Below are 17,698 nucleotides of genomic sequence, written 5' to 3'. Positions count from 1 at the left end.
CAAGAGAAAATGACATTTTCCAATGTAGCTTTGACTTTACATAATTATCTAGACTTCATATACTTAGATTTTAAAAAAATAAGATTTTTTATATAGTCACCAATTTGAAGTTACCAAGCAACATTTTATATGTTAATATGCATGTTTTCATGCGTGTGTGATGTATTTCATGGCAAGAAACTCCTGCTTGGGTGCTTACATTTCAGTTACTTTTAGCTTGCTAACACAATGATCTTATTAGCTATGTGTTTTCTTTCTTTCTTTTTTTCCTTTTCCTTTTTCTTTCATTTCAGAGGTTGGAGTTAATCTGAAGAGCACCACTTCTCCTCTCTCTCCTGAAAAAATTTGCCACTGATATTTTTACTGGATAAAATTCAAAAATGTTTCAATTCACAAAGGCTAATTGTTGAACTGGTGTCCTAGAAGAAACTGTCTACAGGAGCCAAGGTGAAAGTCTCTGATGCTGGCGGAACTGGCTCCATCAGACCATGGTTCATCCTCTTTTAAAACCAAATTTTTTTTCTTCTGGCCTACAAGTATTTTTTTTTTTTTTTTATTTTCAGAAGGAAAAAAAGCCTACATTGGCATCAAGTTCTGTATCAATCCATCTTACATTGCCGTCCATGATTTAACAGACTGTAGAATCTTGAATAATCTATATCACTTTAACAAATAAATGTTTTACTATGACAGAATTTGCACATTGCCTGATTTGTGAAAGTACCCATTGCTTCAAGTGCGAGTGGTGAAATAATTATTGCAAGAACTAATAATACTGTTTTACATGGGAAACCTTAAGAGATTACAAGCGGCTTTATAATATTGGAACTATTATTCCATGATTAGGTGCACCCAGTTCTTTGGGAGAACAGGACAGCTATTTAAGCAAATGTATACTAATTTTATGCCTCAGTATAGGATAAAAAGTGACAAAGGCTCTCTTCTCCTTGTAAAACTTCCAAAATGATCAAGATAGGAATACTATAATTAATCCAAATTGATTCATTGCTTTTCTAGAGAGCCAGGGCAAAATAGGTTTTAATAATTACAAGCCTTAAGTGCACATTTCCCCAATTTTGCACAAGTTCAGAGTAAAAACAAAGAATATGCATCTGATTTAATACCAGCACATGTAGAACTGAGTTATTTTTGATGGTTAATACAGGAGAATGCAGTCATATTTAAGCAATATTGAAGCTAAGCATGTAAGAGTTGCCTCTGGTGTGAAGCAGGCCTCAGCTGTGTGAGTTTGGCCGGTTACTTATGCACAGCAGTCTTCCATGTTGTCATAAAATAGATACTAGTGTAAAATTTGAAAGCACACACATTTATCAGAATACATGGCAAAAACAATGAGTTCAATAAAAATATTTGTAAGAGCATTGTTACTCCCAATTGAATTCAGATGCTCTAAGATATTATAGATCATATCTCTATTCTTTGGTAATTCTGATAGTTATCATTGAGACCAATATGTAGTTTTGTTTTTTTTTTGTAAGTTCAAACCAAATAAGATAGAAAACTGTTTACCTTTTAACAAATTCAGGTTAATCTGTTAATTATTCCACATTTGGATTATTACATATATCCAATCATCCAAGGAGAGGTTTCAGGACGTTAGCCATTTAGACCACTTGGAAGCCGTGCTCAGGAACCTAACTACACTGGACAATTTAGATACAGTTGTTTGCACACACACGTGCACACACACACTCCCTGACACACAATGAAAGACTGAAACAGAAGTTGCAAGTTTGAATTGAATTTTCGTGGTTAAATTTGTAGTCGTGACATTGGGCAATTTACCTAATTCTCTGTTTGACAACTATAACACCCTGGAACAACTTTGCTTATGGGTGTGCGTGCATATGCATACATAAATGTGTATGATGATTAAAAAGAGACAGATTGAAGAGTGAATATTGCCTCTGCAAATACTTTGCTGTTGTTTACAACTTTTCTCCTAATATACATATGTAAAGAGAGAGTCAAGAGCAGGAATGGCTTTCCTGAATCTCAGCTCAGAGTGACATTTTCAGTTATCTTGGTTCCTCAAGGACATCGTCCTGTTTATTCTTACACTCCTCCCACCCTTTGGGGGCTAATTCTTTTCTTGATGGTGGTAACAAAACAGTGTTGTTCATAACCTGTCCTGTCATCTACTTTTTCATTCATTCAGGATATTTATGCGATTGTTTTCAAAGGAACAGAATTGTTATTGAGTTAAAACGAAAGTTAATCACTTCAAGTCTCTACCCTGCATCCCCTACATCTAAATCCAAAATTTCCATTTATGCATATATTCAATCAAACAACGTTTCTCACACACTCATAATGTACACATTTTCTTTTTTTTAACGTTTATGAGGAAGAGTGGGCACAGACTCTGATTCCTAAGGTTTGTGAGAATCAATTGTTTTTATGAGATAATTTAATTCTTATATTAAGAGGATTAACAGAACATAGGTGTATACACATAACTAAATAAAATTAATAATCATTCACAAATAGAGTTCTATAAAAACATAAAGTTCTACAAAAAGTGGCATAATTATATTTTAAAAGTAAGCAGGAGCAATTTGTTTTAGCTGAACATATTATAAGGTACAGGAATGCGCTAATCTATGATAACAAGTCTCAATGCTAATGTTAATGGACATAGACTGGAAACCATTTAAATCATTCCTCTTACTCAACATTCTTGGGTAATTTTGGAAGTAATCTAGCCGCTAAAAATATGTAAGTATAAATACATACTTCTTATGACACATCTAATTCATAGTATATTGTAAAGCACAACAAACACAAGAATTTCAAATAAAAGTGTTTTGATTGCAATAGAGTTATAGCTTAATGAGGTGTGGAAGTAGACTGCAAACTATAAGTTCTTCTTTTGAAAATCTAAAATCATGATTTTTAAAATTTGGAATAATCTGTAGAACTAAAGGGTTCTAATATTTCTAACAATTTGTAGAAATAAAGTTCTGTTACGTTGAAACGAATAACACACGGAAATAAATCTCAAATAACTTTTCTTTTTTATTTTATATATAATTTTGTAGCTCACTAGCTAGTTTTTGAACAAGTTTTAATTGTCAGTTAAATCACAAAATATTCCTTTTCATATAAATGGAATGTTTTAGGACTTTTGTTATTTTTTCTAAAATGTACTCATAAACTCAGGTTATTTCTTCAATCACTCTGTTGTACTTGTTCCAGAAAATTATTCAAGTTTTATTTCTTTCCTTTTCTATTTCCAAAATATATTTGTACATACATTTTATAGATCTAATAATTAATTATTGTGTGCACTTTTGTGTATTGAGTCACCTGAAATTATTAAAAAATGCAAATGAGACGCAAATTTTTGTGTACAAGAGTAAAAGTAAAAAAGTAGAAGTATAGCACCAAATAAAAGCCCCCAGCACCTGATTGTTTTATTTAATATAAAATTACTATATACAGGGAGGCTATCTACACTAATTTTTTTAAAGAAGATTTTACTTTGGAGAATATATAACATAAAATTTGACATTGTAACCATTACATTTACAATATTGTGCAGTCCTCACCCTCTGTTTTAAATATTTCTTAAAAATCACTTAAAGATTTTTGTATGACCCAAACACAAACTCTGTACCCATGTAGCAAATAATACTCATTCCTCCTCTCTCCCTGTCTTTAATAGACTCTGATCTACCTTTTATCTACAATATACCTATTCTAGATATTTCATGTAAGTGGAATCATAAAATATTTGCCCTCTGATGTCTAATTTATTCCACTTCTTACAATGTCTCCAAGGCTCACCCATGTTGAAGTGCGCCTCAGATCTTCACCTCCTCTTATGGTATAATAATATTTTATATATAGTATTTTGTTTATCCATTTGTCTTTTGATGAACGCTTTTGTTATTTCCACCTCTGGGCACTGTGAGTAATGCTGGAATGCTGCATGGAACATCAGTGTACAGCTATCTGTTGGAGTCTGTGTGTTTTCAGTTCTTCTGGTTATATATATAGCAGTGGAATTGCTAGGTCATATGATAGTTTTAATTTTGAGTTTTTTGTTACTTTTTTTGAGGAAGTGTCAGTGTGTTTTCTACCATAGCTACACTTTTTTAGATTTCTTCCACTAATGTTTGAGGGTTCTAGGGTTTCAGTTTCTCCCAAGTTTTAAATTTTTTGTGATTTGGTTTTGATTTGCATTTTCCTAATAATGAATGATACTGAGCATTATTTCATATGCTTATTGATCATTTGTATATGTTCTAAGAAATGTCTACTCAAGTTTTTGCCCATTTTAAAATTGTGTTGACTTTTGGTAGTTGTTTATGTATTCAGGATACTAGTCCTTTATCAGATATATAATTAGCAAATATTTTTCCCATTTTGTAGCTTGTCTTTTTCACATTCTTAATAATATACTTTGATGATTTTTTAAAATTTTTATGTGTCTGATTGTATTTTTTTCTTTTGTTTCTTGTTTTTGGTGTCATTTTAAGAACCTGTTTCCCAATTCAAGCTCATGAAGATTGACCCCTGTGTTTTCCTCTAAGGGTTGTACAGTTTAAGTGCACAAGCCAATGGTGATTATTTTTAGGTGATTGATTTGTTTAGAGTAAATTTTTGTAGATAGTGTGAGGTAGAGGTCCAACTTTGTTTTTTGGATGTGGAAATCCAGTTGTCTCAGCATCATCTGTTGAAGATACTGTTATTTTCTCATTTAATTTGTCAGTCTTATCAAAAATTAATTGGTCAAAGATGTATGGGTTTATTTTTTGGATCTCTATTGTATTCCATTTGTCTATTTGTCTGTTTTGATTATTGTAGCTTTGTAAGTCTTGAAATCAGGAATTGTGAGTCCACTAACTTTGTTCTTTTTCAAGATTGTTTTGTCTCGTGAAGGCCCCATGCAATTTCATATTCATTTGACGTTTAGGTTTTTCATTTTGGCAATAAATCTGTTGGAATGTTTTATAGAGACTGTATTGAACCTGTACATTGCTTTGGGTAGTACTAACATGGCAACAATATTAAAACCTCCAATCTATGAATGTTGGATATCTTTCCATTTATTTGTGCCATTTTTAATTTTTTCAACGTTTAGATGCTATTTAGAAACATAGATTCTGTATGTGATCTTGTACCCTTTAACATGGCTGACTGTGTTGATTAGCTCTAGTAGCTTTCTTGTCGATTCTTTGGGAATTTCTCTATGTAGAATCATGTCATCTGTGAATAGAAATACTTTGCTTCTTCCTTTCCAATTTGGATGCCTTTCATTTCCTTTTCTTTTCTAATTTCTCTGGCTAGAATTCCAGTAGAATGTTTAAGAGCAGGGATGAAAATTTACATCCTTGTCTGGTTATGGATATTAAACGTTTTCCTATTTCATGATGAGTATGATGTAAGCTGTAGAGTTTTCATAAATAAGCTTTGTCATGTTAAGGAAGTTCCCTTTCATTGTGGTTTTCTAGTGTTTTTATCAGGAAGGGGTTGGATTTTATCAAATGCCTTTTTGCTTTGATTTATCATATGTGCTCTGTTGCCCTTTATTATATTGTGTTGTATTGTTTTCATTGATTTTTGATCTATAATTACCATAGCATTCTTGGGATGAATCTTACATGGTCATTGTGTATTAGCCTTTCAGTATACTCTTGCACTTCTTTTGCTAGTATTCTGTTGTGGATTTGTATATATATAGCTTTTTCATTTAATATATATATAATATATAATGTATGATATATACACATACATATATAATGACTTGGCACAGTTTTTTATATATATATATAATATGTATAAAATAGGTATTGGTGCAGTTTTATTTTCTTGTGGTGTCTTTATCTACCTTTGGTATCAGGACTATTTTGGTTCCATAGAATGGGTTAAGAACTCTTTCCTCTCTTCTGTTTATTTTCTTAAATTGTCTGAGAAGAATTGATAGAATTATCTTTAAGAGTTTGGTAGAATTCCCCAGTGAAGCCATCTGGTCCTGGCATGTCTTTTTTCAAAGGTTTTGGATTAGTGACTCAATGTATTTGTTGTTATAGTCCTGCTGATATTTTCTATTTTCTCTTGAGTCAGTTAGGCAATTTTTGTGTTTCTAGGAATTTCTGAATTTCTGAATTTCATGTAGGCTATCTATCTTGCTAGTGTAATGTTTTCTTATAATTATTTTTGTTTCTTTAAGGTCAGTTCTATTGATTACTGATTGTGGTGTACTGAAGTCTCCAACCATTGTTGTAGAATTGTCTGTTTTTACCTTCGATTGTGTCAATGTTTGCTCATTTCATTTAGGGGGGCCTTTATTTGTTGTTGTATATAAGTTTACAATTTTTATAGTTCTTGATGAAGTGATCCTTCTATGTATTTATGTTTTTGGACACAATATTTGTGCCCAGCATATTATTGGGTGATTTTTCTTACCGATTCTACCAATCTCTGGGTTTTTTGTTTGTTTATTTGTTTACTCTCGAAAAGATTCCACACAATATTGTTTATATTTGGCATTTTCCCACATGGTCATATTCTCTTTGGTGAAAACTAGAAGGACTTAGTCTTCCATTCTCTGGTCAACCATAAGATATGTTGGGATAATGTACTCAGTGCATTGATATAAATGAGCAACCTCAGAAACCTTGAAAGAGGAAAAACAAAAAAACAGTGACATATCCAGGACCTCCACTTTGAAGTGACATTGACTACCAGTAGAGTTTATGTAATCACCAAATTATGAAAAAAAATATTTTTAATTAGGACTTTTCAGTAAGTTATAACTTCTATTATTGCAGCTATCAGTAAGCAGGACAGAGAAACATTAATAGTGTTGAGATTCAAAACTCAAATTTTACATTTATGTTCAAATATAAAATATTAACTAGATATTTTACATTCTGTTTTCATGATGTCTTCAATCTCTGTTTCTCTGATTAGGGAATTTAATTTACATCTGAAATAATTACTGCTAAGGAAATACTTACTTCTCTCATTTTGCTATGTGTTTTCTTGTATGTCTTACGCCTTGTTTGTCCCTTATTTCCTTCATTACTGCCTTCTTTTGTATTTAGTTAATTTTTGATGATAAATCATTTTTACTCTCTTCATTTCTTCCATGTATATTCTATGAATATTTTCTTTGTGTTTTTGATGGGAGTTATATTTATCATACTAAATGCATAACAACATAATTTGAATCGACAATGAATAAAATTCTATAGCATACAAAATTTCTACTCCTAAATGGTATAATCCTTCATTCTATGTTATCATCAAAAGCTACAGCTTCATACCTTGTGCATCCAATAACATAAATTTATAAATTGTATGCATTTCTGTTTTACACATTTTTTAAGAAATACAAAATAGAGTGAGAAACCAAAAATAAAGTAATGCTAGTTTTTTATAGTTCTGTGTATTTTTACCTTTACTAAGACCTTTACTTACATGATTTTGGAATACTGTAAACTGTCCTTTCATTTCAGTTGGAAGGATTCTCTTTAGCTTTTCCTCTAGGCCAGGTCTGATGGTAACACAGTCTTCCATCCTTTTTTTTTTTTTTTTTTTTTAATCTGAGAATTTCTGAATACTTCTCTTAATTTTAACTACAATCTTGCTAGATATAGAATTTTTGGTTGACTTTTTTTCTAATCAAATAAGATTCTTTTATAATAAAAGAGTTTCAACATTTTATGCTATTCCCTTGCCTTCTTACCAACATAGTTTCTGATTACGTTTGGGCTATGAATCTTATTGCAGATACCTTCTTAGTGATAAGTTTCTTCTCTCTTGTTGCTTTCAAGATCCTCTCTTTGCCTTTGCTTTTCAGTGTGTGAAATGTGTCTGAACGTATAATTAAATTTTCCACCTTGAAGTTTGTTGAGCTTTTTAGACTTGTAGATTCATGTATTCCATTAAAGTTGGTAAGTTTGAGAAGTTGAATATTCTTTAAATATTATTTCAACCCCATTTTCTCTGTTTTCTCTGCGACTTAGATAATGCATACGTTAATCCACTTGATGGTTTTCTAGAAGGCCTTTACATTCTGTTCACTTTTCCTATTTCTTTTTCTTTTTTAAACCCGGTAACTTCACCTGTCCTATGTTTAATTCCACACTGTTTTTCCTTTGCCTGATCAAATCTGTTGTTGAACACCTCTAGTGATTTTTTATTTCAGTTACTATAATTTCACTTCAATAACTTTTGTTGTATTCTCTATTATAATTTCTGTTTTTACTGATATCATAATTTTTTCATAAATCCTTTTTTCTGTTTTTGTTTCTTGTAGTTCTCTATGTTTTCCCTTAGCTTTTTAAACATATTTAAACAGTTGTTTAAAAATATTTTTCCAGTATGTGTGATGCCTGACTTCCTCTGATATGGTTTATTTCAATTTACATTTTTTCCTTTTTACTCATTCCTATTACTTTATATGTCTTGTGGGTTTTTGTTGAAAATTGGACATTTACATATTATAATACAGTGACTCTGGAAATCAAACTCTATTCCTTCCCTAAGGTTTGCTATGTTTTCAATTGTTGAAGTCTGTGCTAGTCTATTTGTTTAGTTACTTTTGCAAACTATTTTTTTTTTTTTTTTTTTTTGAGACGGAGTCTTGCTCTGTCGCCCAGGCTGGAGTGCAGTGGCCGGATCTCAGCTCACTGCAAGCTCCGCCTCCCGGGTTTACGCCATTCTCCCGCCTCAGCCTCTTGAGTAGCTGGGACTACAGGCGCCCGCCACTTCGCCCGGCTAGTTTTTTGTATTTTTAGTAGAGAGGGGGTTTCACCATGTTAGCCAGGATGGTCTTGATTTCCTGACCTCGTGATCCGCCCGTCTCGGCCTCCCAAAGTGCTGGGATTACAGGCTTGAGCCACCGCGCCCGGCCTGCAAACTATTTTTTTGCCAAGAGTTTTTGCTTGTTTTGTGTGTGTGTGTGTGTGTGTGTGTGTGACCATTAAGTTATCTGTTCATTCAGCTAATGTCTAACTAATGTTTTGACAGATATTTCCTTGACCTCTAGGAGCTAAAACAAAGATAAAACAAAAGTACAAAACACAGCAAATAAAATATTAGAAAATATTTAAAAAAGAAAAAAGCTTTAGTATTTGGAGATTGTCTCTATGCTGTGGCACTTTCATCATTTAGCCAGACTTGCACTGAGCCTAAGCATCAACTCAGGGTGGAAATACAGAGTTTTCTCTGTTCGTTTATTAACATGTGTCTTGCCTTGGTCATGTGCTTGGCTTTATAAATCCCCCGGTATATACAAGTGCTTTTGAATATCCTGATTTTCCAAAGAATTTCTTCCTATATCTTAAGCAGTCCATTTTATGTCACGACTGTAATCTTTTACCTCAAACATCTGTTTGTCTGCCTTGCTCATTTTTGAGCAATACCTGATTCTTTAGCCTGAGATCCAAAACAGTGATGCCTGCTTTTCATGATTTCTTCAGGTAGTCCCCAGACACAACAGAACAGACATAAACAATAATTTGTGAATAAGGTCCATTTGACTTTCTTCAGAGTCAAGGACCAGGATTCTGAACTGGGTACACAAGGGTGCTACTTCTTTAAGACTGCTGTTATGCTGGTGAAAGATTGGACAAGGCAAGTAAAAATGCTGCAAATGCCTTTCTGCCATCTTAAGTTGCAAGTTTCTTAATTTAGCATTCATTTGGTTGAGGTAAATCTTTGACTATTTACCAGAGTTCTGTCAAAGTTGGTTCTGACACTCTCTATGGAATAACAAGAGCTTGGCACTGCCTACTCTACTGGTATCATTCTATACTGTTCTTGTTCTCTCTTGATAAGAAACATTTTGGTCATGATGTGAACAAGGATGTTTATAGAATTTTAGAATGTTTCCATTTTAAAATGTTTTCAATTGTTGATTGAAATCTGAGTGTCATAATTGTTAAGTGAATGAATTTACTTTGAGTTCACTAGCCTTATCTGTTAGGTGATTTGTCCCACGTGTTTCACTTACTTCTTGCCCAAACTATCAATGGCTCCTCTTTTATTTTTTAGTGACCCTGATTTTTTATTTCTCTTTTTACATTTAAAATTCAGTTCCAGGACTTAACGTCTATCACTTACCTGTGTCTCCTTAACTAACCCATATACCAGCCTCTCTATAATTAGTGTATTACTAACTTCTGGAACCTTACTCCCACAAAGCAGAATTCCAAAATGTCACGTAATCGAATTACCAGTAAATACATTTTTCTCTATCTAGGTTAATGACCCTTGTTTATTTGCCCCTATGATGACAGTGGCCCTTTAATGACTAAAAATTAAAAATGACCATAAAAAATTTAAACTTCAATCCTTTGCTAAAGAATGCATTATTTATCTATATGCATAAATTATTCACAAACTTTAGTAAAATAGCTTATATGTGAATTAATGTACAAGCCAACAATTAATACTCTATGTTGTTACAGCGTACATGCAGGTCAATAGGGACTCACCAAGTAGCTATGGATATATTACTTTAAACTGTTTTTTGTTTGTTTGGTTGGTTTTAAGGAGAAGGAGCATTGGGTGTGTCTATTATGACATAAAATAGCATTTCGTAAGTCTTAGAGCATTTAAGACATGCAAAGTTCTAGAAAAAATGAAAACAATAGAGTGGATCAGAATTATTTTTCCAGATCAATTTAATAAAGTTGGTGCATTAAAAGTCTTAAGTTATCACATTTAACAATTTAGACATATAACATTTAACTAAATACACTTAGAAACATTTTTGAATCATTTTTTGAATGAATTTTTCAGTGGAGTGGCTTTAAAAAATGTCCTCAAGAATCTCCAGTTCCTAAAAGCTGTTTATTGTATTTTTAAATGGAATATTTCAAAATGTATGACTTCTTTTATTAAACATTTTCAATTCTATAACTATTTGTTAAGCATTTAATATGGCCTGGGTATGATACTCTTTTTGTGAATACAGAGATAACAGACCAAAGACCTCCCAAATGTTGATATCTATATGGTATTTAAATGTGTGAACCCATATATTTACATAAGAATTAATATTGTTATGTCATTTAGGACCACAACTCTTTGGAAACAGAGTACAGATCAACCCAATGACCACTGAAAAAGAAAGATGAAAAAACGTTTATACAATGGTGCTGCTTAAAACGAGTAAGGTTTAATAAAATCCTCAAATCATGATTCTAATTATGGAAACACGAGATTCTACATTTGCATTTTGAATCCACTCTTAGTATTTTACCACATCAACTCAAACTACTTTTCCTAAGCTCTATACTCCATGTACCCTTGTGTTATTTATAGAAATATGTATCTTCATCTCCTTAAAATTCCTTTGATATCAGGCATTTTTTTTTCTTTTTTTAAAATTATACTTTAATTTTGTTAAAGTATAATGTTCTGGGGTACATGCGCACAACGTGCAGGTTTGTTACATAGGTATACATGTGCCATGTTGGTTTGCTGCACCCATCAACTCGTCATTTACATTAAGTATTTCTCCTAATGTTACCTCTCCCCCAGCCCCCTGCCCCCTGACCGGCCCCGGTGTGTGATATGCCCTGCTCCGTGTCCATGTGTTCTCATTGTTCAACTCCCACCTATGAGTGAGAACATGCAGTGTTTGGTTTTCTGTCCTTGTGATAGTTTGCTTAGAATGATGGTTTCCAGCTTCATACATGTCCCTGCAAAGGACATGAACTCATCCTTTATTATGACTGCATAGTATTCCATGGCATATACATGCCATATTTTCTTTTTTTTTTTTTTTTGGTTTTGCTATTATTATTATTATTATTATTATTATTATTATTATTATACTTAAGTTCTAGGGCACATGTGCATAACGTGCAGGTTTGTTACACATGTATACACATGCCATGTTGGTGTGCTGCACCCATTAACTTGTCATTTACATTAGGTATATCTCCTAATGCTATCCCTTCCCCTTCCCCCCTCCCCACAATAGGCCCCGGTGTGTGATGTTCCCCTTCCTGTGTCCAAGTGTCCAAGTGATCTCATTGTTCAATTCCTAATTACGAGTGAGAACATGTGGTGTTTGGTTTTCTGTTCTCACGATAGTTTGCTGAGAATGATGGTTTCCAGCAGCATCCATGTCCCTACCAAGGACACGAACTCATTCTTTTTTATGGCTGCATAGTATTCCATGGTGTATATTTGCCACATTTTATTAATCCAGTGCCATATTTTCTTAATCCAGTCTATCATTGTTGGACATTTGGTTGGTTCCAAGTCTTTGCTATTGTGAACAGTGCCACAATAAACATATATGTGCATGTGTCTTTATCATAGAATGATTTATAATCCTCTGGGTATATATCCAGCAACAAGATCGCTGGGTCAAATGGTATTTCTAGTTCTAGGTCCTTGAGGAATCGCCACACTGTCTTCCACAATGGTTGAACTAATTTATACTCCCACCAATAGTGTAAAAGCATTCCTATTTCTCCACATTCTCTCCAGCATCTGCTGTTTCCTGACTTTTTAATGATTGCCATTCTAACTAGCGGAAACACACCAATTCTTGTGGCAATCTTAAATAAAATTGCCTGTGTACCTAGAGAGAAAAAAAAAAGAAGAAATACAACACCAGCCACATGTGCTACGTTTACATTTTCTTTTCTTTTTCTTTTTTTTTTTATTATACTTTAAGTTCTAGGGTGCATGTGCACAACATGCAGGTTTGTTGCATATGTATACATGTGCCCTGTTGGTGTGCTGCACCCATTAACTCGTCATTTACATTAGGCATATCTCCAAATGCTATCCCTCCCCCTACCCCCACTCCACAACAGGCCCTGGTGTGTGATGTTCCCCTTCCTGTGTCCAAGTGTTCTCATTGTTCAATTCCCACCTATGAGTGAAAACATGCGGTGTTCAGTATTTTGTCCTTGCAATAGTTTGCTGGGAATGATGGTTTCCAGCTTCATCCATGTACCTACAAAGGACATGAACTCATCGTTTTTTATGGCTGCATAGTATTCCACGGTGTATATGTGCCACATTTTCTTAATCCAGTCTATCATTGATGGACATTTGGGTGGTTCCAAGTCTTTACTATTGTGAATAGTGCCACAATAAACATACATGTGCATGTGTCTTTATGGCAGCATGATTTATAATCCTTTGGGTGTATACCCAGTAAGGGGATGGCTGGGCTCAAATGGTATTTCTAGTTCTAGATACTTGAGGAATCGTCACACTGTCTTCCACAATTGTTGAACTAGTTTACAGTCCCACCAACAGTGTAAAAGTGTTCCTATTTCTCCACATCCTCTCCAGCACCTGTTGTTTCCTGACTTTTTAATGATTGCCATTCTAACTGGTGTGAGATGGTATCTCATTGTGAATATCAGTCATTATTTCTTATTAAATTTTGGATCTCCTACAGTGCTTAGTTTGTTGCTCCAAATATGAAAGACAGATTATATATATTTGCTATATAAATACATTGTAGCTGTAGCTGTGTACAGAATGAACCAAGGAATGACAAATTAGGAGTCGGCTATAAGAATGTGCAAGTCTTTCTATGATTACATTAGGGTAATAGCTAACAAATAGAGAAAAGCTGAAATAAGATAGAGAAAGTATCAACAGAACCTGCATTTTCATATTTAACAAACTCATATTTATGTAACACTTATTTGTCAGAATTGTGAGCGTAAGTGACTCTTGAGTATCTAACATGAGTTCATATCAAGTCAATGTAATGGGCATAGAAAATTTGGCATAGAAAATTTGTCAATGTAGTCAATGTAATGGGCATAGAAAATTTGGTTCCTAGACTAAAAGAGCATATTTTTATGGGAATAAGTAATAATTTTTATGGGAATAAAATAAGTAAATACAGTAATAGGAAATTTTAATACAAGACATAACATATGCACAATAGTAAGCTTAATAGATACACTGTGTGAAACAAAGAGAAATACTGATTATTAATTATTACATGTTTCTGAGTTTGGTGTCTGAGAAGATAGTAATTAATACCAAGACTAACGGAAAAATGAGTAATATAAAGTGTTCTTTCCATTTAACTATGCATAATTTTACGTTTTATAATGATAGCAATAGGAACTTAGAGCTTTGAGACTGGGGAAATGTGTGTAGCTCTAAATATAAATTAAACTAAAATTTAAACCTTCATTCTTGGGTGCTTAACCACCCTTTTCTTGCTCTTCTCTGGGAAACAAATTTAATTTCTACCCTGCATGTACTGAAGAGTAATCACACACACAGTCTTATCTAGCATCTCCTCTATTATTGATTCACTCAAATAATTTTCTAGATTATGTTTTCAAATTTGCTTAACACTCTATTCTCTATGATGACTGCCCTAACCGAGCTAAAGTGCAAGTCAAGTGAATTAACTGATATTGCCTTAGCAATTGTGAATAGCTAAAACTAGCTAAAATTAGCCGTATACATTTCTTTACTTTTTGTTATTTGTTATTTGTGGGTTTTCTTCATCGTATGCTTTTTATTTATTTCTTTTATTAGCCTAGATTTGCTATTTACTTTCTTTAAAATCAGTAAAAAATAAATTATCATTGTGAAATGTAAATAAATTTAAGTTCATTTTTAGAACCTCAACAATAGTTTTTTTTTTTTTTTTTTTTTTCCAATAATTTCCTGTTGGCACCCTTACAGCATTCTGCTGTTTGTTCTATTGACTCACTGGCAAGTGCTGGAATAAACAGTATTCGAAAACTAGAATACTCTTTTTGTTTATTTTTATCTTTAAAATATAATTTCAAATGCAGTTATTTTCTTATCATTTTTACTTACATTATCACTCATGCTAAATTGATCTATGTTGTCAGAATAAGTAGTTGCTCTGTAATTTTAGTATTCATGTAAATTAAACAAATTCTATTGAGAAAAATTATTTTATCTATAAAGATATTTATTATAGCACCTCTATCACAATTCTGAATGTTAGCTTACAAGAGCGATACACGGAAGTAGCATTAAAGTTTTCTAAAGGAAAAAAATAATAAGTAAGTCACTATAATTGTGTTTCCTACCATTTCAAATTTCCTGAGATCTCAAAATGTTGCCAGAATTGTGATTAATATAAGACTTGATGCAAAGGAGCAAATCTTCATTAGAAATTCAGGAATAGTTTAATTATAACTTTTTTTTTTTTAGTTCATTGAAATGGTCAAATTATTCTAATATTTTTCTTTTGAATCAATAAAGATACATAATGTCTTTATAGCAATGCTAACTTTATTATGTAACACAGTCCTCTATGTTTTTATAAAATATACACCCACAAGTTGCATTCCAGAAGCAACTAGATGCTTGACCAATCTACGTTTTAATGCATCTGGTGTATTGACTTTGTGTATTTAATTCGCAACAATGATAATCTATCCAGGGCAGTTTATTTCTAGGGATCCTTTGAAGTTAGCCGCAAGATAAAATATTAGATAATTAATCAATATCAATTATTTAATGTAGGTAAATGTAACAAACTTCTTATCTTTGCCCGGAGTACTAGGTAATTAAATTCTGATAAATATCTAGTTTGTGCCATCACTAGTTATTTTGTTGTGTTTCATTTTTTCAACTCTTATTCTATTTCTTTACATGGTGTGGTCTTCATGTTCTACAATTTTACTTTTTACCACCCTTAAAGTCTATAAAATTATTTTTAAATTATACTATTTATTCTTGAATTATGTTTGTATATTCAACAACTTTTTCGAATTTTAATCCCAAAATATTTAACTTTAATCTAATTACATATTACTTAATTCTCTGTTTCTTAGTTGTCTACATGATTCTCTTTTGGTGTTTACTCTTTTGTAACTCTATCAGTGTTATGGTCATCATAATTAATTATTTTGCTATTGTTAATATTTCTTCTAATTTAACAATAATCCAAAAAATAAACATAGTAGATAGAGGAAGTATATGAAATATAGTACATTAAATAATAACAGTTATGACACTATGTAAAGGTCATCTAGAAAAAATAAATGAAAATAAAATTTTGGCTGTCAACATTAAACAAATTGAACTACAATAGAGGCCTTAGGTGAGAGGACTGGCAGGAAATTGGAGCTATGGAGTTAAGTATATAAATTCTGGGACCAGAGAGGTAGCTATGGGAAGAGATGCTATCTTAAATAAAATTTCGAAGACTGAAGCTATAGAAAAGACTTACTAATTTAAAGTTGAATCTAAGGTCAAGTGGAGAGTGGAAAACTTGTCAGAATTTCCTAAATGGAAAAATTGGTTAATAAAAAAAGAACAAGATAAGGAAGATAATGAGATGCATTTTTAGATCCAAGATAACTTTCAGTAAATGACACATGACACTAATGTTTTGATAAGAGAGAGTCAATTTTTAATAGTCAGGAGACTAAGCACAGTATGAAAGAGAATAAAGAATGGTGATTAATTTCCAAAGGGCAATAGCATAATGGTACAGGGTTCTTTGAGGTAGAAGCAATAAAAGGAAGGCATTATAAAGTTAAAATAGAGATGAATTTCACATGCATCACTGGGTCTTCTAAAGGTGGCTCTGGTGCTCAGTCAGATGGCAATAGATATTTTATATTTCTAAATTTTGTTGAATCTTACATTTCCTTTCCTGTACTTGGCCAAAGTGTTCCGCCTTAGAATGAAGAAGATTAAAGTTAGGCTGAAGCAAATTCCCTAGTTAAAAATCCTCAGTGTAATATCATCAGACTGTTTCAAAGCTAATTATTTTGGCTGTTGGTTAATTGACTTATTTCCACAGTGTCAAAAAAAAAGGGGGAGTTGTTAACATTGTCGAGAATATAATTCAAGACTTCTGACTCTCCAATGGAACCACTACATCATATTTTGGTGACCTTTGCCTGACACCGCAGAAATAATGTATAAAACTTTAAAAACTATGGTGTAGTATTTTGGGTTTCAATCTAAGACTCAAGTAAATGAGAGCAGTAGCTACTTTATCAAACAAATACAAATTGATTTTAGTTGTAAGTGTGGTCCAATTCACTTAGCTTGAATTATTTAAGCATCACCTTGAAATGTATTCAGTAGTAAATTACAGCTGAAAGCTTCATCTTCAAAAATAGAATATTTCACTGTATAAGACTTAAAAATTCTAGATTCATTGTGAGGAGCTGACACAGCACTATCTTTCCTAGCTTGGATGGAAAGCTTTATTCAGCATTAGATAGCTGACGATATGGTTTAGAAGACAGATTTAAATTTCTATAATTTCTATCATTATAATTCTATAATATATTCGTTTCACTTGGAAATAATGCATTTATCTAGTTCTTATTATGATGTGTTGAGACTTATTCTCATTGATACTCATGGTCCTGATTAGAAATTAAGTAGACAAGTTTAATTTAGAGGCTCTCTCATCTCTGGAAAATCCCCCAAATCCCACTAGATGGCACCTCACTAAGGATCTTGCCAGCGCTCTCTGGCAGATTAAACATTTCTCTATGGGAGGAAACCAAAGGTTACAATCTGTTGAAAGCACAGACAGGAGGCTGTGTTTTTCATAGAACATTACATAAGATTAAGACTATTTTAATTGTCTCAAAAACAAAGATGGAACTAATACAGATAAATCTATAATCTGTTTCCACAGCCATCTCCTTGGAAAACTAAACTCACTTAGTAGGTACATGATGATTGTCTCTAGTTTTCCTAAGCA

At 32.5% G+C, this 17,698-nt stretch overlaps 1 protein-coding gene across 6 annotated transcripts in view; it reads left to right on the top strand.

Moving 5' to 3' along the window:
• Nucleotides 1-695, top strand: part of LRFN5 (leucine rich repeat and fibronectin type III domain containing 5) — a 312,634-nt gene extending 311,939 nt beyond the window's left edge. For 5 of the 6 annotated variants that reach the window (XR_004057363.1, XM_030930918.1, XM_030930915.1 and 2 more), the window contains one exon: nt 294-695. Coding sequence is in view for 2 of the 6 variants with exons in the window: in XM_030930915.1 (XP_030786775.1) it covers nt 294-311 (18 nt within the window). In the remaining 4 variants the exon portion in view is untranslated. The remainder of the gene's footprint in view (nt 1-293) is intronic. The other variant, XM_030930916.1, reaches the window with a different exon arrangement.
• Nucleotides 696-17,698: the final 17,003 nt, after the last annotated feature.

The sequence above is a fragment of the Rhinopithecus roxellana genome, chromosome 5, assembly GCF_007565055.1.
Source record: "Rhinopithecus roxellana isolate Shanxi Qingling chromosome 5, ASM756505v1, whole genome shotgun sequence".
Lineage (NCBI taxonomy): Eukaryota > Metazoa > Chordata > Mammalia > Primates > Cercopithecidae > Rhinopithecus > Rhinopithecus roxellana.
The sequence above is the reverse complement of the archived record's forward strand: the minus strand, read 5'-3'. Positions and strand labels throughout refer to the sequence as shown.